This window comes from Apaloderma vittatum, unplaced genomic scaffold (genome assembly GCF_000703405.1).
Source record: "Apaloderma vittatum isolate BGI_N311 unplaced genomic scaffold, ASM70340v1 scaffold1975, whole genome shotgun sequence".
NCBI lineage: Eukaryota > Metazoa > Chordata > Aves > Trogoniformes > Trogonidae > Apaloderma > Apaloderma vittatum.
Genome location: NW_009715255.1, coordinates 19,187 through 44,003, shown reverse-complemented (window position 1 = coordinate 44,003; position 24,817 = coordinate 19,187). Strand labels below are relative to the sequence as shown.

The 24,817-nt window shown below is 42.7% G+C and overlaps 1 protein-coding gene across 1 annotated transcript in view; it reads right to left on the bottom strand.

Moving 5' to 3' along the window:
* The window catches only part of RIN2 (Ras and Rab interactor 2), a 35,897-nt gene extending 11,602 nt beyond the window's left edge, over positions 1 to 24,295 (bottom strand). The window contains exons 1-7 of the mRNA XM_009869027.1: positions 24,242 to 24,295; positions 16,589 to 16,683; positions 10,371 to 10,563; positions 9,377 to 9,488; positions 7,192 to 7,264; positions 6,131 to 6,222; positions 1,902 to 3,035 (exon numbers count right to left, since the gene is read on the bottom strand). Of these exons, the coding sequence (XP_009867329.1) occupies positions 1,902 to 3,035; positions 6,131 to 6,222; positions 7,192 to 7,264; positions 9,377 to 9,488; positions 10,371 to 10,563; positions 16,589 to 16,683; positions 24,242 to 24,295 (1,753 nt within the window). The remainder of the gene's footprint in view (positions 1 to 1,901; positions 3,036 to 6,130; positions 6,223 to 7,191; positions 7,265 to 9,376; positions 9,489 to 10,370; positions 10,564 to 16,588; positions 16,684 to 24,241) is intronic.
* Positions 24,296 to 24,817: the final 522 nt, after the last annotated feature.

Below are 24,817 nucleotides of genomic sequence, written 5' to 3'. Positions count from 1 at the left end.
ACAGGGGCACTGGCCCCAAACATCTTCTGTAAGAGGCTCCACCCATTGCCTGCTCGCAGGGCGAAGCTGCTGCCACATGTCCGAGGGGCCATGGGACAGGATGTGGGGAAGGAAGGAGGAGTGCTGCCCTGGCAGCACACATCCATCCAGCCCCAGGCTGGCACACTGACCGGAAAAACCTGCCCCACCACAGCGCAAACTGGTGAGAGAGGATAAATGACTATTCAAAGTTAAAATTCTGGCTGCAATTCCATACTGAAAGAGTCAAGCAAAACTGCGGATAATAGGTAGGGCTTTACCATAAAAAGTTCTCTTTAGGGATGACTGTATCTTGCTGTTACATAGTTATCTGCTTAGATCAGCAACACCTGATGCTCCTGATCCAGTAGTTGTTTGCAGACTCAAGCCACAGGCAGCAGATGACTCAAAAGCAAGTTCATCCTTTGTCTGAACTACCCTCCTTTATAAATTAATTGCATTTAATCACATGATAAAAGCCAGACTTTCTGTCGCTGAAGAAAACCAATGTAGTTTAGTTATTGTATTTCATAGCTTATGCTATTCCAAATAACCGAAACATTTAAAAGCAGACAGCATTTTGCCAGTCTTCAGAGACCCACAGTCCAACTTAATCACAGCCTTACAGTGAAAAGTAGAAGTCAGATCAAGCTCTCACAAAATTACAAGCAAATTAGAACTGTATTCCTTTGTCAAATATCCAGCACTCTGCCAAAATCCAGGCGAAAATACCTCTGCGCTACCACTCAATTTGCTGGTTTTCTTCCACACAACACCCACGTAATACTCTTTATTACTTCAGTGAAAACATTACACGTCTTTCAAAGAGTCTCGATTTCAAGGACACGCTTCACAGCGCTGGTTACTTTCTCTTGACTTTGTGTAAATCAAGTTGAGGTTACATGAGAATACTTCCTCTGGGTGAAGGACAGACAGAAATGGTAACAGAAAATAGACCCAGAGAAAGAACTATCTGCCAATTTTGCACCAAGCCAACTGTTGGGGGATGCTGGGTACAGGAGAAAAACAACCAAATGAGGACTGAAGTGAGCTCACAAGGAAAGTATTCTGCCCTGAGGGATGTTTACCTCCTAAATGTGGCTTATGGGCTCTTTTACAAACACTGCTCAGACTCGGTAAGATAGAGGAGCCGTAAGATTTTATATAGTGACAGAGATTTCACTCTCTCTGCTGCTAAAACTCATATTCAAACACATAGTGCATCTGCAACTATTTATGTACAACCGAGACAGAAAACCTGAGATTAGCAGCCTCTTCTCTCTCTGGCACATGTTTATTTGTCTTTTAAAAGTCATGTATCTTTCTATTTAGCTTTGAGCGTAGGGATGGTGCAGCTTTGCTAAGAGTGAACAAGAATGTTTGGAAGAATGAGATTTATTTAAAAAGTTGCTGTGAAATGTCTCTCTGCTTTTAACTGTCACTGGTTTTGAATAAATTCTGGTTTTATGGCTGCAAGCCATACGGTTAAAACTAGAGCAGTTTTGATCCAAGTATTGAGAGCTATTTCAGCCCAATTCAGGGAAAAATACATGTGTGTGAGCAAATAAAGGGTTCTGTATTGCTAACAGTGCAGCAGCTAAAAAAAAATAAGTAATAATCACAGGTAAAACATCCACAACGTAGGTATTTTAAGGATAACTTTTTACAAACAACTTTGCAGCATAGTTCTGAGTTACTAGAGCGACTGGGGATGGGGGGGGAATTGCGTGGAGTTGTTTTGTTTTAAGGCTCAAATGCTCCATGGCTCAAAGCCTGCTAGTAAAGTCAACCCCATGTTTCCAAATTCACACAAAGACTATCACTCTAAACACAGATTACATGTTTCTGCCTTCTCCCAAAACACAGGACAGCGTTCTTCTTACCTATCTGGTCCTCGGGAATCAGCGTTTCGATTGGGGGATCAAGTTCAGAGCTTTGGGACAAGTAGTTCTTGACCTGGGTCATGAACTGTCGAATTGTTTGCAGCATATCAGTACTGGAAACATGGCACTCCTTGTTTTCCTGGAGAAAGCTGACATAGTCCTGCACCAGGCACCCAAAATAAGTGCGCTTATCCCGGGACAGCTCTGAAATTTTCTTAATCATCCTCTTTTCAGGTGTCATGAAGGAACTGAAAACTCCACTGACTTTCCGCAGCTGAGATTTCACAATCTTGGGGAGAACAAATGAGCTGTTTCTTTTCTTCTTGGGCTTCAGAGGGGGTGCCATGCTCTCTTGGTCGCTTTCCCCCTCAAAGTCCTCCAGGCTGCTGTTAGTGTCACCCTCGTAGCCAAAGAGTGGCATGCTCCGGTCGAAGTCCAGAGAGTCAGATGAGGAGGTGGAAATGCTCATGTCGCTCAGTCTCTGCCTGCCTCCATGCCATGGAACATGTGACTCAGAGCTGGTCGTGACCGTCTTTTTGGCAGCTGCCTGGGCCGGCTCAGGCAGGGTTTCACCTAGAACACTGCTGGCAGCCTCGGGCACAGGCACGGAGTCGCAGCCAGGTCGAATCACCGCTGTGGTCTTCGAGCCCCTTTCCACATCCGAGCAAACAGCCTGCTTCTTCAGCCGAGGAGGCGGAATAGGGGTTGGCTTACTCTGCAGCAAATCCGAGCCTCTCTCTTTCTTACGGTTGACTGTTTCTGGCATGCTCGCCTGCTTTATAGTCCTGGAAAGCTGTGGGCTTGTGAGGACGCTATTAATAGAAGGAGGTGGTGGCCGGGGTGGGGGGGAGCGAGGCCTCGCTGTGCCATTCACATCTTGAGTTCTCGGGCTCTGCCTTTTCAGACTTCCACTGACATCTTGGCTGTGTACTTTTAAGAAGAGGGGATTAATGAAACACAGTGCCCCATTGGTCTGGCTACACTCCAGTTCTGAAGGCGTTCTGGTTCGTATAGAATGCACTCCATTTATAAGGCAGAGCTGACGCGAGTCTTTACAAGCACCGTCCAAAGGCACGGGCCTGCGGGGAGGTGAAGGATCCAGGGAGTTGCTGTTAGCCGGGGAGCTCCAAAAGTCTGGAAATCATCATTGCATTAGCATAAGAATGCAAAACAGCATGCAAATGGCTTTCAGAACATTCAGCTCAGCATCGACCAGTTCAAAGTATTAAGAAATTTAGACAAGCTTTCAAGGCAGGGGGTAGGAGAAAAAAAATCATTCTGAGTGAATCTCTAAAGCACTGCCAGACATAGCTGCATGCTGCACTCCTGGGGCTGCTCTCACTCATTTATAAATATCATGACTAATGCACAGCTTCAAATCAGCCTGCTGAGCTAAGCTTAAAAATAAACTAAGAATCAAACAGAGGAATGGAGACTGTAACACAGCAATTCTTACCAACTTGAGACTGAAATGAACACGAACTACTCCCTAGCATCTCACTCAGGCTGGACTTGATGATCTCGGAGGTCTTTTCCAGCCTCAGTAATTCTGTGATTCTGTGAAAAAGGTCTAGATTCTCACCTGGTATTAGTAAGTTCACTCCATGAAAGACAACAGCTACGCTGATCTACACCAGCTGATGGCCACTTATGGCAACTCTACAAAAAATTCTAGCCTGTTTTCTTTTGATAGCAAACAAATGAAACCACATGTTAAAAGACAGCCAACGTTCTGCTGTGGTGGGTGCACCCATAAATCTTCAGCTACACAGACCAAGTGCCGGCATCTCTTTAAGAGCACTGGCTGGCAGCCCTGCCTTTGCAGTGGTGACACAGCTTGCCTGAGGTTTTAGACACTCAGCGGCACATAAATAGGCTGGACGTGCAGTCCCATACCAGCAGCGTGGAAAATCTGTGCTAAACCAGCAAGTTTCTGCTGCAGCCTCCACACTTGCCCCAGCAAAGTGTCAGCACGTTTTGTAAACGACTCAACTGTAAAGCCCATCAGCTCCTGAAAGCAGAAAGACTGAAACCAGACAAGGCCCTGAGGGCAGCAATCAGACCAGGAAAAGGAATACCAGAGGGGGCAGATTTGCCAGTCTTGACATGGCTCCCTCGCTGGGGCTGTGGCTGTCGAGCAATGACACCCAGGCTCAACACCATGAACACCAAGCATGCTCCCCAGAGGGCCTGTGCCCAGCACTGGCCTGGCCAGCAGGGCAGAGCTTTGGAAGCAGCCCATGGTGGCAGGCCACTGGCAGAGAAAGTACTTAGGCATCCACGTATTTCTCTACGTAGTCACGTGATGCTGCTGCTATCTGGGGTTTTTTTGTTCTTGGTTTTTGGGGGGTTTTGTTTATTTGTTGGGTTGGGTTTTTTTGTTTTTTCCAGTGCCATCACTTCACATCCTGCAGGCAGATCTCTCAGCAGACCAGGCAGTGTGCCTGGCATATGGGCTGTCGCAAACACATATGATGTACAAGCACTACTGCAGGTGAAGCACAAGAGACAGACAGTGAATCTTGTGTCCACAGCACATGAAACCTTAAAAAGCCTTTACCACTAGTTCTTTCTGGGCTATGTGCTGTTGATCTGCCTTGCACCGCTCCTCCTCTGAGTCTAAGACATAACAGAGCTCTGACAAGAGCTGCAACCTTCCATGTTCCTCCATGTTTAGTGTCTACGTGTTGCTTAAGGAAAGCTCACACTTAACAGCAAGGACCCTGGGGATTTTTTTCGGCATCTCTTGAGTCCACAACATTGAAGGGTTGACTTTCCAGTGTGCTGTTTTGCCCATGGACACTTACGACTCCATCAAACTCTCAACTTTGTCTGGATTTTGCTCACAGAAACCACAATCTTAATGTGGTGTATAGTAGGTAATTGATCCCAAATATACTAACCACACAGTTAGGCACTGACCCACCAGTCTCCTCGTCAGCTTTGAAAGAAACACTGTGTGGACAGGGGCTGTTCAAGAGCAAGACACTGCAGCAAGCAGGTCATGGTACTCTCAGGTACTGAGACAAAGACAGTGTGGTTAGCCTGGAGAGCTTGCTCCACACCACCATTAACATTTCCTATGAAGAAACTCGCCTAATTACTTTAACGATCACAGGTGCCACTGGGAGACTGTCTTCACTGCACTACATCCCAACCAGGCCTTTTCTTTTTACTTCTGTTTATTCACTTCATCAACAGTTCCAGGTTTGCTTCTATTCCCATGAAAAACCATGCTTTCATCCTGCTGTCATAGACAGCAACAATCCAATTAAACTTGCAGATAAGTAGGGTAGAAGTCATCAAATCCCTTAATTGCATTACTACTGCAGCAAAACGAAATGCAAGGCAGTGCAATATTCCCCTGTATATGGCTTTGCTGCAAAGTCCCACCAAACAGCTCGAGAGCCTCATGCTAATGCTGCTTTAGTGAGGATCCGTTTCTAAATCAAAGATGATTCAAAAATCTACTGGGACAAAGATTGCCAGCAGCCAACCCTCCCTTCCTGCAAAAGGTCAGCAGGAGTTGCTCAATGACTCATCTGGGTGGAGCCCACCCATGTTTCCGACTGCCACCAGGCATTTGTCTCCTGCAAACTCGAAGTGCGTTTTATAATGAGCCTGTATTTGGTTGTAGCAATCAAGTGATGCAAGGACATGCCCTTGCATTTTCTCGTGTTATTTTAAAAATTTCACCAAACCAATGCACATGGATACATTCTGCAGATCCTATGTATCTACTCCTCTTATTAATATGTTACAGCACTGAGTCACTGACCTCAAAAAATAAAAAAAAAATCATCATTCTAAGACCACATGTCAATCTTAATGGAAGTTTTATTAACAGTGAACCTCAGTCCCTACACTCTCCTGGCAATTCCAGCAAATTATCAAGCTTGTGTCTGCTATGTGAGCCCACAGGCAACGTTAACCCTTGGAGAAGAAGCTACATCAAATCTCTGCCAGGGCACTGCAAGTCTTGCTTTGCCCAAGGGCTGCCCAGAGAGGGGAGAGGAGAAGGAAGGAAACAGCACTGACAAAAATACCACAGAAGGAAGGAAAAGCACCAGGCCACCACTTCTCAAGCACAAGGTCTGGCCTTCCCAGTGGGTGAAGCTCTGTTTCTAAACAAAATCTGTATCCCCACTGACCAGCATCAACTGATACAGATTATTTCTTCAAGCTTAGAGCAATGCTACAGGGAATGACATCTGTGCAGAACTACTTACTCAGTCCAAGTTGAGCAATCTCTTCAAGTTCAGCTTCTGTCTTTGATGCAGCAATAGCATAAGGCAACTTCAGAGTGAATGGAAGGACATCCCTGTTGTCAAAGAGGAAAACAACTATGGTTTTCACAACATCCATAAAAGCACTTGTTTTCAACATTGGCAGTGGCTGAGCTCTCTTTCCTATTTTCTTCTTGAGCTGTGACAAGCTGCAAGAACCTTGAACACACAGGACGCTGAAAACATTACCAATCCCAGGGCTCCTTCACACTGGAGATGGGTATGAAGTGCAAGTAAAAGTCAAGTACCCAGGACTCTCTTTGGACTCGTTTCCACAGAGCCATCCAGTATTTTCTCTCATTACAATTACAGCAGGGGATTTTACACCTGGTCTTTTACAAGCATGCCAGTGAGATGCAAAATGAAGCCTCTAATTTTCTAAAGGAAGCCTCTAATTTTCTGAATTCATTGTTGTCTGCTCTAAGAATTGAATTCCAGTTCTCAGAATAAAAAAAAAAAATTTGTAAGACAGGATGTCTCAGTGCTACTCTGACCAGGGCTAAAAACACATTTCATTTAGTAAAGCCTTTAAAACTTATTCTCATATGTGGTTTCTCTTCACTGCATACCAGAAGTTCAAAAAGTCAAGTCCAATATAAAAGGCTTTTACATGGAGATTTTTAAGGGACAACCTATTTAACCATATGCACACTACATGAGTACTACCATCAACCAGTTCTATACCTCTTGCCTGCCCAACTGGTAAGCAATACACCCTCAAACAACACTGCCTGCTTAACTGCAAAATCTCTATTAGAAGCACCTATGTAATTAAGAGTAAATGAGGACAAAGAGCAGCCTTCCAATACTCAGTATCAAAGAAGAGAGGGAGACTTGCTTCCAATTCTCACCTCTTATTTCTCCCATTACCTTCTTAGGCTACCCAGGAATATTTGCAGACTGGCAACAGGAATTCCATGCTGAACCAAGTCCTTGAAATTCTCTTTCTTTTTTTTTTCCACAACAATCTACCAAATGCGACTCAAAACTTAAGACCATCTTACCTGCTAATACAGTAGAAAGCAATGAGCCTGAATAAATCGGCAAAACTTATTCCAGACCCCTCCAAGGAAAATGCTACAAAGGAAGTTACAAGAGGGAAAGAATTACACGTCTATATCCACCATTTCTTAGTAAAGTTTATTACAATGCATATCAGATTTTTGCATAAAATTACTAAGTTTGCACCATCAAACTAGCTACTGTTTGCTTAAGATAAAACAACATGTGTACATGTCTCTGCTAAAGGCAGAATATACTGACCATCTTGGAGGTGGGTTTGTTTTTCTATTCTGAACATATGTTTTAACTCCTGGGAAACAGATCAAGTGAGATGAGAACTGCACAATGATTTGCTAAAAGAAAATAAGTCAATAACTGAGGTTTTGTGTGCCCAGTGTACCAACATATCTAACTTTAAAACTCTTACTTCCTCCTCCCACATTCCATTCTACTCACTTGTCTCCTCCCCAGATAAGTTAGCAGCATCTAATAGGCGATGATAAATTTTCATTCACTTCACTTTCAAAAAAAACCTGCTTCATGCCATTGCCTTGGTCAATGGGGGATGAAGACAGTTTTCCCCGACTCCATACCATTGTTTCTGATTGATAAAATGCTTGTTCACAGTAATAATGACGCAGAAGTGATTACCACCTCACTTACTTTAAGCTCTCTCTGATTCCAGTGGCAAATCTCACCCAATTAATACAACAATCAAGCAGAAGAAGCTCCTAGGATATAACGATCTAGATCTTTCACCTCTGGACACAAGTGGGACCAGGACAGAAGGAAAAGCATTCATCAAACAGAAAGTTAGCATAAGACAAGTTCCTGAAGTTCACAAGCACCGGTCTCTCGCAGCCTCAGATAACTTCCACAAAATGGGTGAATGTGAAGTCTGCGACTGCTTCAGCCCACCCCCTGGGTTAGAAGAGCCAGATCATGGAGGAGGGGATCTCCAGCTGGTGTGGAGCACACACCGTCACTGTTCCACCAGTAGGGAAACGCTTCTGAAATTCATCTCCCAAGCAGAGCACCTCCACTGCTGCAGATGCTTCAGACCTTTGGGCTGAAACAAGGCAGACTCCAAGGCTTGGTGGTGAAAGCCAAAAGCCCTGCAGCAGCTTTGGACACTCCCCACTGAGGAGCAAAGGCATAATTTTGTCAGTACTCCATGCTGAAAGGTCAGCTCCCCCACACTAAGTGCTACTGACATTAAAACCTGCATCAGAACCAGAAGTCAGGTACTGATCTATGATCCAACCTTGACACTGAAGGACACACCAATGGTCATTTATGTGCCCAAAACCAGGAATTCTTTATGAGAGACACTAACAATGCAGACAGTGACCTGGTGCAAGCTAAGAGAAGATGAGTGTTCAGATCCCTGACTGCAATTAAAGCCTCAGTTATGACTGGTGAGTAAAACACCAGTAGATACTTCCCCCTTGTGGTAAAATGTTATTAATGAAAGACAACGTATTATTATTTTTTTTTCTAGATGGGAGAGAGGGCATTCATTAGTGTAACAAGCCTACAAACACAGCCTTAGATCACACTTAGGTCAACTCTCTTTTATAGCTTTCTCTTCACTTTGCCATGCCTTCTTTGTCACTGGAACCAAAAGCAGACATGCAGAATTAACTTTTTGTTGCTCGGAGTGGGGAAGGGAGATGTAAAAAGGAAAAACTCAGCTAAAATTATCTCAGTTAACTAATGGAAACAGAAGTTAACTAGAGACTCTCTGCTTCAGGGAAGTTTAACTGAGACTGTTAATATACACTCACCATCTGGAGCCTCATTTTTTCATTCCTATAGCTCAAACATAATTTTCATATCCTCCCTCTAAAGATATGAGGGCAGTATTGTTTTGAAACGGACTAGAACTCTAACATTTGCTCATTTCTATTAGAAAATGGAACAAATTAGTTAAAATTTGAAAAGAAAAATCACGGATCTCGCATCAGAAACAGTTCCAAAGGGTTAAAATCCATCTAGTTATTAAGTTGTTTGGAAAACAAAAAACCCCAACCCAAAACAAAACACCACACTCAAATTTCTCCTCAGAGGCCATTGTAGGCAGCCTGTGACACTGTAGGCATCTTCTGCTATAAGTTTCATCAATGCAGGGTGCTCCTGGCTTGCACGGGGGACAAATAGCTGAAAAGTACGTAACTCACAACTTACTGTATGTGCTTTCTCTTATTGCAAATTCTTTTAGGCAGGACCCACAGTCACCAGGCAGACGCAGAGAGATGACTTTCTTCTGCAACCTTGCAGATTTCCGAACTAGAAATATCTGTTGTTGGAGAAGGCAAAAGGACATAGTTTTAGCTTCACCACGGATGCCTTAGTAGAGACAGATGACATACAAAAGGAACCACAACAACTTCATGCTCTCAGATCTCTATAAAACATCTCAGAATTTTTCTCTGTCATTAATGCATCAGGCTCAACAGCTTCGTGTAGAACTGCAGCAGAACATTCAGAAAAGCATCTTATCCTTGTATAACACAGGCACATGACACCAAGTCCATCACAGCCTTCTGCGAGCTCTCCAGTTTAACACACAGCAAATCCAGTCAAGCTGCAGAGTCTGGAGAAGACTGACAGCAGAGCTCCCGTGTCCCCCCAGCACACTCACGCAACCCGTGTGCACCAGGATGAAGGCAGCTTTAGAAACATGCCATCAACCTCACCCAAGCACACAGGGCCTGGTTTCCCATCACGACAACCTTAACATAGGCACCAGCAAAGGACAGAACGCTGATGCTTCCAATTTATCTATTGCTAATTTATCTATTGCTTTCTCGTTACAGGGGAAATATAGGTTACATACAATCCTGGTTAGCAAGGTCCACCTTTGGATCTGCAGCAGTCTAGTTCTCAGTTCCAGAGGAACCCAAACTAGTCTTTCAATGTGTCAGCCCAGGTAACGGGTCACACTGGTCCTGCTGCCAAGCACTCTGGAATCCCTCAGTTCTATCATCCAAAGCACTAAAGAAATGGGGGTGGAATGTTGGTTGGTGAGTTTTTTGGTGGTGGTGGGCTTGTTTGTTGTTGTGGGTTTTGTGTTTGGTGGGGGGTTTTTTAGGTGTTTCTTTTTGTTGGTTTGCTTTTTGTTGTTGATTGTTTCTTTTTTCTACACTTGCATCCAACAAATCAAAATGTAACTTCTTACTCCAGGAGGCTGGGCCCTCAGAATTTCCATGGCTTCAGCATTGTTCAGACTTAGCTGCAGCCACACAGGGTGAGTATGGAGGAGCTTGTCCAATATGCTCAGCTTGTTGGATAGGCTGTCATATCCAGAGTCCCGAGGGCAGCTCTTCACATCATTTTTCTCGGGAGAGACATTATCCATGTCCTTTAATAGACTGCAAAAAAATTAAAAATAAATAAATTAAGCATGCTAACCCCCTATCAACAATCACTCAGTTCAGCACACTGGGTTATCACAAAGGTAACTGGACTGCTGGCACCCTGGGCTGGCACTGCTTGTACTGAGAATTCACACGATGAGTAAAAACCTCTCTTATCTGCAAGATTTCTTCACTTCACTTGTCCTCAGTTTAGCAGTTAGCTTTAAGATTAGCTTTAGCATTCTTCTATTAGCCTGTTGAAATTTGGCAATCATTTCAAATACGGCTGTACATGCATATGCGATGGACTGGACATTTCACCTCCTTTCTTTGTTACATTCACATTTAGAAAAAGTTCTCTATAAAGGTACTTAAGCAATTCAGATATTTTTCTTCCCAGAGAGACTGCAAAAACTGCAACCCACAGAAGCCTTCTCTGTCCTGCCTACCAGAAAATCTGTTCAATAGTCTGACAACGGAGCAACCCACTCCTGTTGGCAATCGTTGAGCCAAATACAAGCACTTTCTCTGTCTGCTCGTAGGGATTATTTTCACAACACAAGCCCACAAACTAGCATCTTATCCAGAGACCACTGTCTCTGCTCTTGTCATCTTTGCAGCTGCATGTCCATCTTTGTTAATGAGTCAGGAGAAAAGAAAAAGGAGAAAGAAAAAAAGTTTAACACCCCACCCCCCCAAATAACCCTCCCTAAGGCACAGCTCCATTAAGAAATCACTCTAAGCAGTAGTAATTTTTTATGGTCCATGCCCAGAAAAAAACCCACACAACCCCAAAACAAAATCCATCAACCAAACTGCTTTTTTTTCTAGCTTTGGTCAGCAGTTTGAAGCATCGCTGGACAGGGCTAGAAAGGGAAGTAAACAGGGTAGAGAATTTTCACTTCATGCTCAGATAAGGACATTCACACTTCTCATGACCTGGATTAATACCAGATCGCCTCTGTGCTTCTCCTTTCCCTTTTGTCCTCCGTTTGGTTATTTATGATGTGACACCTTTTAGATGTGCGAGGTATCTGAAGCACAGATGATCTTCCCTCCCCAAGTGTCAAAAGCTGTTAGTAACTGCCAATATACCTTTGAGGGGCACAAAACACACAGAGACGTGTTTGTGTGCAGAAGGGAAGCAGAGCTCATTTCAGTTGCAACAGGGCTCTGGGACTGCCGCAACAGGAATCCTGGGTTCTCTTCTCAACCACATCCCCAGCAGAACTGAGTGTTGTAACGCATGAATCTCCACAAAGTCAAAACGTGAATCGCAAAAGTGCTTTCATGAGCTACACCTAGAGTAAATACTGCTCAGAAACTTTTCACTCATGTTCTGAGCCAGCTAGCAATGTTACAAACCAAAGACAGCCGTGGCAAAGCGCAAGCTATACCACAACACTAGATGTGGGCTTAACTAGACAGAACTTCTTTCCGTTCCTTGGTCAAGTAATGGAAACTAAATGTGCTGCAGAGGGGACTCATCCAAAAGGGCAAGTTTTTCTGCCTACAAAAGAAAGTTACATCAAATGCAAAAGAAGTTGCATGACTGTAAGGTCTGGCACTGCTTGTTGCCACGAAATAACCTAGTGTTTGTAGGTGTACATAGGGTCATGGTGTTCCTCTTTGGCATGGCTGGCTTTAACCTGAACTACTATTAATCAGAAAATTAATGTGAACAGGGGGCTGTCAGGTTTTTTTGAAATCTCCAGGTATATACAGATCTTCTCCCACATGTTCAGATCCGAGGAGGAGTGCAATATGTCAGCCCAAACCTTACTGACTAGATACACACGCTGCCACCTCCTTGGTGCAGCTGCTTCTGCCTCCTCAAGAAAATAAGCCAACAATTCCAAGTGTCTGAGGCTTTCTGCCACTCCTAAATGCTATCAGTTCCAAATGACCCCAACCGCACCTCAGCTAGATCAGTACTAGCACGTTACTGCAATCTGCAGGAAGGTAAACTAAGAAGAAACAACACTGAAAAAAAAAATATTACGCATCCAAATAATAAAAGAAGATGCAAATATCAGACCTGGTGAACTCTGACAAGAGCACAGCTTGGAAAAAACACAACTGGCAAAGCACATACAACCTGTGAGAAGCCACTTGCCAAGGTGCAGGAGATAAATGCAGTCACTGGTCCACGGGTGCGTTCCGACAGTCTATTTGCAATGGTCTAGCACTAGCAAGCATCGTAGCCTGAGTTATTTTTATTCTTGAAATTATTTTTAATTAAGAACCTGGGCACTAAACATACAGTCAAACCCTGACACATAGGAGTTCTTGAAATCGGTTTCAAGTTAAACTGTAAAATTATTTGGGTTTGAGATTTGTGCATAATTTCTTTGCAAAGAATAGCATGGAGGGAAGAACCATTTGAATTTCTTGCAATCACCTGGTTAATTCAGATGGACAGAATAAGAAGTTGCTGTAACCTAAACAATAGCAAAATACACCATATACCATGCATTTCTCTCCTGTTCTGTTTTTTCACTTTTGGGGTTTGGAGGGTTTGGGGAGGGTTTGTTTGTTTGGTTTTGGTTTTTTACTGTGACTCACAATAAAAGATGATCTGACTAGGTCACATTAAACTCAAAATCAAAATGCAAATCTACCTCCATGGATGGTCTACTTCAGCACAGAGGTACCACAACAGTTTCTCTCCACAGGGAGAAGAGTTTGACGGCAACTCACAACAAATTTTAAAAAAAAAAAAGGGATGATTCACACGAGTTTCCTTGGATTTGAGAAACCCCCTAAGCCCATGGGCAGCAAAAAGAAGTAACTAAGATAAATAGCACTGTGCTGCATCCTGATTAGACTTAGTTTGCAGCAAAAAGGACAAGAAATAGATTGAAGTCTGTAACCAGGATGATCCTCCCTCACACTCCCAGGGCTGCAACGTGCACCTCGATCACACATCTGGGAAGCAAATGCTCCTGCCCTCCCACCTCCCACTCGCTGCTGCAATTTTCTTCTGGTCTCTCAAATCCTACTTATGCCTCTTGCTCTCATCTTGTAAAACCTAAACATTTAACGTTTCTCTCGCTTTTTTTGTAGGACTTGGGACAACGAGCCCATCTGCCTCACTGAAGCTATCGCCAACCTCCTGCCCTGACCAACACCGGCCCGAGGAACGGCCTCTTCTCTCTCTGGGATGACGTGAAGGTACGTCCAGCACACGTGCACGTCCTGGCAGGACGACCAACACTGTTCCGTGGGTTTGCTGTGCTGAATTAAACCAAGTCAGCTGCAGCGAAGGAATGTCCCTCTTGTTTCTATCCCAGTCACAAGGGCAAAGAGAACAGCAACAGGCAGGTAAAATGAATCTTTCTAAAACTGCAGATGAGCGTGAACCTTGCTCCACTCCCATCAAAGGCTCCCCACAGTTAAATCAGTTTGAGTGTCACCAAAAAGCGCCTGGATTTCTGTAAATCCCACAGTCTAGAAGGCCTATAATCGCACCAGTCTAGCCTATACAGCCACACTGAGCATCAGGTCACCCATAAGTCACAGTTAATAACCACTGTGGAAAAATGTAGAAGACACGGGGTGCGGACTGCTCCAGGAAGACTGGGGCTTTATAGTCATTCCTGCGGAGTAGGCACACAAGTTGAAGCTGTGGGCCCAGTGACTTGAATTGTTCTCCATACTACTTGGGCCACAGATGTAAAAAGGGGAGACAAGTCCAAAATATAACTGAGATGAGTGTAAATCTGAAAGCCTCCATGCAAAAACCACAACCAAAACAACAAAACCAAACCACCATTGCCTATTTTCCTGGGTACAGTCGAGAGCTCTAGCAACCACTGCCTCTCTGAAAGTGTTCTGGCTGATGTGGGTCTATGCTAAGGTGAAAAATGAGCAAGGAAAATAATCATTCCTTTTAGTATGAACTTCTCTAGGCGCAAATTCAAATGCCACATCAGGATACCAAGTTCTGAGCAGCAGAATAATAAAAGCAACCTACAGTAATTACAAAGTTTAAAATTAACCACAAAAATATGAAGTTATGATAGTAAAGATATATTTATGGAGAACCTAGTTTAAGTAAGAACTCTGGAAGACCCTAGCTGAAATTACAGTCATCTCGCTCTGTAGTTCTATATAAGCAGAAGGCATCAATGTACAGCCAGTTATATAATCTATACCAACTTTGATACTTCTTCCGTACATAGAAGCACACAGTTCAGAATTGCATAATCATACAAAAATACCTTATTTATTCAGATTAGGGGGCCGGTTAGCTCAGTGGTTTGAGCATGGTTCTGGCAACAATGATCAACACCGAGGTCGCGGGTTCGATTTCCGCTCGGTCCCCATGTGTTGCCTGGTCTAGTCGAGAGGTGGCGTCCCTGTCCATGACAGGGAGGTTGGACTAGATGATCTCTAAGGTCCCTTCCAGCCTAGGCCACTCTATGATTCTATGATTTCAAATATTATGCTTATCATCTTAAAAGTGACAGAAAAGAATGATTCCTCTTTTTTCATGGGATGGTTATAATTTCAATATGAGACTGAATTCAGCTAAGTAGTCATGGAAATTCCATTATTCACTTTTTATGTTAGCTTTATTTACGTATTTTAATCAAAATATATATTGCATTAAAAATGAACAAATTCTATTGAAATATCCATTAAAAAAAAAAATCAGTAAAAAACCTTGGATCTGTAAAATGGGGAGATTTAATTGACTGTTTCCAGCTAAGTGTTACCATCAAGATTGTGAGAACCAATAGATATTAGTCTCTGACGCATATGCTGATTGAAAAGACACACAAAAAGCCTGCTCTTAACTGAATATTAGCTAATTATAGTTGAAACTAATTAGCTGAATTCACTAAAATGGAGAAAGTATTCTTTCCTCCCCTGTAAAAGAACCATGCTTTCAAAAGCTTTAAAACTTGAATAATGTGCAATCGGGGCACAGGCGAGGGCTTTAATTAGCTGAGCAGCCTTATGTCCTTTGCCACTTGCTAAAAGGTGCTGCTCAGATGTTCTATTTAAATAGTTTACACGTATGCTGTAGTAGGTTTCAGCACATCTCAAAAGTATTCATAGAAAAGAAAAAATGCTAAAATCCACAGATGTAACTGTAAATAACAAGCTATTACACGCTTCATTAACTCACTGCCTTGAAGAACAAAGCCAGCCAGCAAGATAGCTGGCCTAGGCTGCACAGTCAGATAGAACCAAATGCCTACACTAGTTCCTTTCCTCTTGTGACAAATATTTCAGCAGTAAGTACCAAAAAAAAAAAAAATTCTCTTGTTAACGTAATGATTAAAACAGTGGTTGTCCTCCAGCTGTCGCTTTAACAGACATTATCAATCAAGCACAGCAGTCAAAGTGCTGGGGTCCCACTATGTGCACTTAAAAATATTACTTTAACATTATGAATTTCCACAGTCCACATCTACATGGCATAATCTAGTTTTAAAAGCCAGAACTTTCACCTGCGCTGCAATATGCATCCCAAATCATTTTAAGGTCAAGGAAATGCCCCCAGGTACTTAATTATTATTTTTTAAGTGCAAGCTATCCACATATAAATTAACTTAAACATGTAATACACATAAGCATCTGCTCATAACAGTCAGTATTTTACTTCCTAACCTGAGAATATGAATAAGTTATGTTATTTTATGCTGGAACTTCACAGAGCCACTTGAAGCAATGGAGTTTTTAAGTCCTTACAGTGTGAAAACAAAGCTCATTGCCATAGACAATGGGAATAACATTTGTAGTTTCCTGCTTTGGGCATTCGTCAGTATCCAAGGTTTGTAACAAGGCAGCAGAAGTGAAGTGCAGTTGCTTTTAGAGGATATTAAAGGCAAATACGCAGAACAACTGACTCTCCGGGCACTTCCGCACAAAGGCAAGTTCCTTGGGTCCAGAGCAAAACTTACCTACACCCGCACTGCTGCTATGACAAAAAGCATGAGGACAGAAGCCACCCAAGGAGAGAGCACAGTGAAAACATTCCTGTCACAATAACACCTCCAGAAACTATGAAAATAAATATTTTAGTCACCTTCGCAAATCAGCAGATTCATCTTCCACTGTGAGATCTGTCTGTACCATCTCCTGTTTCAGTTCTCCGATTTCTGAGGCAATTGTGTCAATGAGCTAGAAAGCGACAAAAATAGTATGACGTCAAGGCAGTGGAAGAGGCGTGGAAAAGAAGCCCAGGCAAGTTTAGTCACCAGAGATTACAAACTTTTTTTTTTTTTTTAATCGCATCCTATTTGGACTTCCCCTTGCAAAGGAAAAAGTAAGGGTTGAGGCCACTTATAATTGTTCTTGGAAGAAAAATAATTCCTGTTTTGTGCCAGGACAAAACTTTTCAGGTTGGCTAACTTTTTTTATTTATACTAAATTTGCAGCCTCAACATATTATAGAACAGTTTAAAAGAACTAAATGATTTGATCGTTCATACCATTTACCTTCTTAAATAAAAAAAAGATTAAAATATAAGATTTCTATCTGCAAGAGTGCTTTCAGAAGGGACACTAAGCCAGCGTTACCATGTTGTGGCGGACGAAAAATAACAAAGCAAGAAGGAAATGGGTGGCTGATTTCCCCATTAGGTCTCAAACTGCACTTGAACAGAACAACTGAATTGAAAGAGAATTGCCTTGTAACACTTCAGCTCAGGTGCAACACAGTCCTAATTCTGGACACAAGGACAAAAACTCATGGGTGAGATTAGCACGAAGGCTGTATCCTGAGAAATACAGTCAGCCAGATGCCCAGCAAACATTTTGCTGAGCAGAACTCAGCTACGACGCTCCCAAGGCACTGTCCTGTACGTTCTCTGCAGCAACCATGTCACGTTTGCTTGGCACGCAGCCCCACAGCAGCACAAACCCCGGCAGTGTTCCCTCTCTCCTGCCTGTAGTGACAACTCATGAGAAGGTTACCAGTGATGCCACCTTCTCCCACCTCAGAGCAAACAAACAAAAGCCCTAGCAGACCAAGTAAAGACAGCTTTCAAGTCCAAGTTAGAACAGTCTTCACAGCTGCCCACAAGACATGACACCGAGTCCCACCAGTGTTAGGTAGCTCAGTACAGGAGCACTGTCAAAGAATTTCAGGCATCGTTTTCCTACATTCTTGTATTGGAAGTCTTCTGTTACCTCAGTAATTTACATCCTCCTTTGTCGTGCAGCATCGTCCTGGATCAATTCAAAGGAAGCTGTAGTCTCTGTTTACAACAAGCCAACTCCATTAAGTATACTTCAAGTGAGAATTAATCACCACATACTACATCCCTGCCACAGGCTTCTTTCTGTCATGGCCAGAGCTCCCAGCCATGCTGTACCACTGTTTACAAATATCTTCCACGTACTGACTCTCAGACACCCTGAGTCACCATGGTGAGACGTAAGCAATGTCATCCTGACCATGAGAGAGACCAACAGGAGGAGGAGGAACCCGTGTCGTCACGACAGAGCTGCCTTGAGCCTGCCCATGGCACTCAGCACCCTCAGGAGACCTCCGAAACACAGCAACCACCGAGCACCCCAAGAGGCATGGGGAGATTCATCCCACCTTGTGCCCCAGGGGCGAATTCTGCCCCCACGCTATTTTGGGGGTTTTTTCCTCCTTTAAAACCTCTACTATCTTAGCATCTCCATCTAACACATTTATCCTTGTAACCCTCTGAAATGCAATACAGCTGCAGTTCTTATGGACCTGACAGAGAGGGAGCTTCACACCACAGTGTCCTGCCCTCAAACAGGATGTTCCACTTCCTCCGGCCGGCTTGAAGCTTTTCATTTCAGTTCCTTAAAACAGCTCGTAATTCCTTAGCAGTCTTCTGTTCTCTTTTTTCAGTCCTTTATCCTTCAGACCTTTACCTACAGGTCTCAGCATGCATTCTTACCACTTCCCTGCCCTATATTCTCTGTTCTCCATTCAAGAGCAACATCGTTCAACTTAGCCTCTTTTTCAGGTACGCAAACACAAGACTTGCAAATTTTAACCGACTTCATTACCAGGAAATGGAACTTTTAGACTGTGCAGTAGAGAGACTTAAATTAAGGCAATATCCTCTTCACAGCCACACCAGGAACTAGGTTTCCACCTTCATATCAGCCTCCAAACAGTAGATTTTTCACATGAAATCCTCCCAGTCTCTTTGGCATGTGAACGAGCAAAGTGGAACTCGTTTTCTGTCTACTGCAAAGTCTCTCATATTTTCAGGTCTCTAACCTCCAAACCACTGCAAAAAGGCAGCACGCAGTCCTTCCGTATTGCAGCATTTTTCTTAACTTCTTTTTCATGTTAAAAAAAATAGTTATTTTCCTGATTTTTTTGTTTTAAAAAAAAAAGTCTTTTGGAGTTACATCATTTGGGTATTCTTGCAATTGCATGACACACATACTGTTAGAGCAGCACCTGACAAATCATTTTCTATCAAATAAACATATGGTGTACTCATGATTTTGTGACATCATTTTTGAAGTATTTAGAATCAATGAAACCACTGGTCATTATACAGTGTATGTGATGCCTCCATGATTAGCATTATACAAGATGAGCTGTTAATAATATGTCTCTACAAAACGCAGGAAGGATCCTGGGTGTATACTATTATGAGATCCAACTCCAAATAAACAAGGAGCCAAAGGCTGCCTTCTTCTTAGCAGAAGGCTCAGAATATTTGAATTCTTCAAGCAGATTTCTCCATCTGCAAAGGATGTGGCTCCTTTTTTGCTGGAAATAATGTGAAAACTCACCAATTGGTTTCAATAGACTTGAAATCAAGACCACAAGAGGCAGCTTCCAAAGGGAAATGCAACTGAAGTGGATGGGTATATTTGTCAGAGGCCTCTGTTAGTGTAAAACAACATATGTGAGCCTCAAGAATTAAAAAGTAATCTGAAAAAAACTGTCACAGATTATTTAGGACTACGAAAAGAGGTATTACACTGCCATGCTACAGAAACAACAAGTTTATATGAAAAGAGATGTATTTGAAAGTATGACATCCTTCTCAGGTGGTGATTTATTTAACACTGAAAGATTAAAAGACAACCTTATGTAATGTGATAAACGACCATTTTTGTGTCTAATGTTTTTCCTTTGGAGTTTATTTCTGATAAAGCACTGTTCTGCAAGTTAAAAAGGAACTACATTACAATCACCCTAAACCCAAACAATAATTATGACTCGGAGAGCATGAATTCACACAGCTGCCCACAACAGCGCTCCTTAACTAGACCTACTCTAAACATTAGATTGTCACAAATTTCCACGTACTGTTTGCATTCCAAAAATCCATGAACAAAATAACAAAATACAAACATCTTAACCCACAACATTTCCTTTTATAATGTATCGTGCTACGTTTATTGTCAACTGAGGCTCTGTTCAACAGGACTGATCTCAGTTTCTAGAAGCTGGCAGGGGTGATGGTGCGATTCCCACGTACAGACCACAAACATGACCCACCTCAGCTCCCCAGAGCTCTTGCACCAGAACACACACATTCTGTTTCTATGTCCTGCATCTTTCAGGATGTCACAGAAGCAGCAAAAATGAGGGCAAGTGCAATCACTAGGAGCAATGCGCTTCCAGGGAACTACAGTCACCTTTCTGAAGCTGCTCTGTCCACACACGCATCATGGCTGTGCATCAGGGAAAGCGCACACCCGGGACCAGACCCAGATTGGTACCTCTCTCAGAGGGCCCTCACAGCTGCAGGTCTTCTTACTCACTTAACGCCTGAAGAGTTTCCCAGTCCCAAGAGGAAGACAGGTGGCTCTGACTCAATGTCCGTTCCAGGCCATTTTTAGAAAAAACGCTCATCCATCACCACATGGCAACTGAATTCCTGTTTTCTTTATTGAAATGTAAATAAGCTTGCACAGAGAATTAACGAAACTGCCACCTTTCTGGGAGCACACTGAAAAAGCCAGCCAAGATGACTGCTGCAGAATGTTTCCAAGCCCTGAGGTTTAAAACAGCTAAAGAGGAAAAGGTAAGATCCATTGCTTCTGTTCTGGCAAGAGAACACAGGCTGAAGACAGCAAGGATCAGTATCAGACTGGACAGATGCGCCTCAGCACTTATCACCCCCCTTTCCTGCCAACATCTCATTTTCCATTCTCTCTGGAGACCTGCAGCCTCTTTGGCATCACATCTTCTCCTTCCTGTTTTGATAAGTGGAGCATAGCAACCCTCACAGAGCGCCCTGTGTGACAAGGTGGCAAAGCGCCAGAGGCAAGCCAAACTGGGAATGCTATTTCTGGTCTCGTCCAAATCTTTGAATACAATCCAATATTTTGATACATGGCTGCAGTTTCTGGTTATTTTGCACAGTGAGCTACGAATTCATATGACCACTAAAGTTATTCAGCATCTTATCAGTAAGAAACCAAGTTTTACCTAACAGTTGATTTTGGGACAGAAAAGTTTTCATGGTACAGTTCAATAAAGATTGGAACAGTTCAATAAAGTTCAATAAAGATTGGCAGTTCAATAAAGATTGGAACATCTTGGTGAGAAGAATAGTTCAGTAAAAAGGCTATTTGTCAGAGACATACATTCAGTTCCTTCCTTTACCATAGACTACCTTTGTAACTAACGGCACACTATTCGGTCCCAGAATTACCTAAGCCTAATTCCATCTTTGCTTCATTTTTTACTACTTGCTGGCTCTGAGCCTTCATCAACTGCAAGGTATAAAAGACTTCAGAGATTTAGCCTATAAAACTACAGACCTTTGCTCTTTGTAAAATGAGGACAATATCATTTTCTGATGTACTAACAATCAAAACAAATGAACATGAAAGAAACCTAAGAGATGGTTAGAAGCTATAGCAGTGAGAACCATCTAAGTACCAAAAATAAAAGTTAGAATTTTGCAATGGCATTCATCAATACATTTTCTTGTAAACGCTGCTGAGAACGGTAAGATACTCTTTATAAGGATTTAAGTGCCCTGAGAAACCGCCTGCCAGCATGCTAAAGGTTTCTTGGGCAACAGTAAAGTACCAAGCACAACATGGAAGCCACACATCGAAGTATCCTACACAGTCTGGGGATCCAGATGGGGGTGAAGGGCTGTATATTAATTATTAGGTGCCCTAAATACAGATGGACCAAGAAAATGAAAATCACATCAACTGAAAAAGAATCTCACATGCCAAGCATTTTCTTTGCTCACCTGTCCAGCGACTGTAATTGTAATACTGACTCCTGATGATTTTGAGTAACTACAACCATGACGTTGTGAACAAAATAGATACTCCAGCATCCATTTTCCACGCAAGAATTACTTACACAGGGAGAAGCCAAATGACTGCAGAAAATGACACCACACTTGCTTATGGTCCCACTGACGTCATGATTCCTTCAGCACACGCGTAAGCAACAGCCTAGAAATGCTGCTCACAACCGAGACAGTTTCTTGCTACGATTTGACAAGATGACCACTCTCCCTATGTGGCTGCAGACCGTCAGCAAACAAGGTTCATGTCTATGCTTACAAGATACCAGATGTAACAAAAGTGTGTTGCAAAACCGAGAAGCAGTTCCTGTCCCCAGAAGACCCTGTTTATTGTTGACCGTGTGAAGCTCTGGGCAAGCCAAAGAGGAAAAGATGCTGTCACTGCAGCACTGAGCATTCACTTGCTAAAGACTGGCCTGGTAAGATTGTCTTAAGAAAAAGAAAGCATGCAACACACAAAACAAACACTTTGTGTCACTGCAATAGTGCTCTGAAGCTGCTGACAAGGACACCAATCCTGCAACCACACCAATCCTGCACACTACATCAGCAGTCATTATGGCTCTGCACGTGCTAAAGACACTGGACATCACTTGCTCGGTTCCCCTTTGCCTGAAGCCTATTATGAGAGCATTTATCATCAGCTGCTTGAAACTGCTTAGAGCTTTAGCTGGTCAACCACATTTGCTGCAGTACTACACCAAGAAAAAGCAGCATGCTCTCTCTTACAAGCTGAGATGGCCGCAAGTAATGGCCTCTTTTACTGAAAGAAATTGCAGCAGGAAATTAATATTCTAAGGGAAGTGACCAAGGTAGGTTGTGCTCAGAAGCACCTGTAAATTTTGATTGCTACATTTAGAGCAAAGCCTTGCTCAACAAGACAGTCCCTGTGACCCAAGCACTACAGAAACAGCAAAATTCTAGTGTAGAACAGACAAGCTCAACTTTGTTTATTTATCATAGAATCATAGAATGGCATGGGCTGTAAGGGACCTTAGAGATCATCTAGTCCAACCTCCCTGTCATGGGCACGGATGCCACCTCTCGACTAGACCAGGCAACACATGGGGACCGAGCGGGTCCCCATGGGACCCCGATCCCAATCTGGTGTATGTGACAGTTCACACTCTTCCTCACATCATAAGGATACACGTATCCTCATCCCAGCCTGTGGGCAGGCCAGCACGGTTTGATAGGGCAGCATCCTTCTAACACACTGCCTGAACACCATTCTCCCTGTCCTGCTTTCTAGAAGTATATGGTGTTTGCAGCCGTACTCAGACACTGCACACAAAGGCTTTGTTAACCATATTTCAGCTCAATCAATTTTTTTTTTCTGGAAGAAAGTGTTAACTGCAGCCTTCTCTACAATTAACTTCAGCACTGCCTCCAGACCTTCTCCATTAGACATAAATAAAACAGCTACTGGGATTCAGTAGCTGTCTTTTGAAAACTGTACTGGCAGCTCCCATTGTACCTCTGCTTTTTTGATGCCAACCTGAAAGATGACAGTTCTCCAACATCCCTCCATGGCACAAAGCCTCTCTCTGTAATAAAGACCAAAACATGTTCCCACATTCCCCTAAAAAAACCCACACACCAGCTCCACCTCATGATGGAGTAAAACTGGGGGATGTGCTCTAAGCAGCACAACATCTCAAAACAAACCCCAGAACACAGAAAACACTAAATGGAAATATTCTTGTTTTCGCTCTGTAAGTATATCTACACGAGAACACAACTATGAGCTTCCAGTGCCTACATGATCATATCCTAAGGGAGGAAGCATTAGACTCCTCTAAGGTATGTAGGCACCCCAAGACATCTGCCTTGCTGGAGTATGAGTAGTTTGAGAGTATGGCAGCAAGCTAAGCACAAGGTTCTTGTTAATTTAAAAACAAATGCACTTAGGCTTTAAAAAGAAAAAAAACAAACCTACAAAGCAAAAGCACTAAAACACAAAAGACTGCAATACAAGCTGAGAATACAAAGAGAGTATTTTTCTGAGTGTTTGGATGACACACATACAAGGAGATCCCATAAATTTTTCTCAGAATAAGCAAAGAATTGAAACTAATTTTAAATACAACAATGGAAATCATAAACCTGTACCACAACTTGAAGCTACAAAAATCCAGTTTATGAAAGGTCTAATAATTTTATGCCCATGCATAAAAAAAACTTATCTTCTTAGCATTAGTGGCAAAGAAAGCCACAAGCTGTTTTACATCAAATATTCCATTCAGTGTACATGAAAACAATAGACAGATGAAATAACTGGATGGCAATCTAACCACAAACACCATCTGTAAAAAGAAATGCTCAGTAAAGTGCTTCCCATTTTATAGAAAAGGCTTGCTACATACCACAGCCTGTACTGTACATACTGCAGCACGCATTTCATGTAAAACCATGTGCTCTGTGTTCTGCACAGATATCCCATTTACCTTAAAGAAACTTCCTCTTTTGTCCAGATGAGTTTTCATTGTCAGAGACGACATCTTCTCCAAGAAGACTCCACTGTGTGCCTTGAACTCCTAAAAGTGGAGGCATATTTTTAATGGTTAGTCCAGTCTGTAGGAAATTCCTTTCTAAGCCACAGAAATAGTCACAACATGCCTTCTGCCAAAAAACTTCCCGTCAACAACATGGTGCCATTTACTTCCTACCAGAGTCCTTATAGATCCCTCCAGTCTACTATTTTTCCATAAACTGCTTCAGAAAGACAGTGCTACTCAGAGTTCCACGTTTCTTGCTTTTCTTCACAGCTGATCGTGTAGCTGTGAGTAGATTTTGATGTGCTCATTAAAAAAAGAGAATGCTAAGACATAATGATTGCTTTGTTTGTTTGCTTGATCTCAGCCTGAAGTACAAATAGAATAAAATGCTAGATGTCACTACAATTCGTTCTCAAATATTACAGTATTAACAGCGCTGACCAGGAGGGGGAAAAAAAATTTTTAAACCGCCCATAAGGGAGCAAACACATTATCATGAATGTATATTAAAAAAAAAACCAAAAC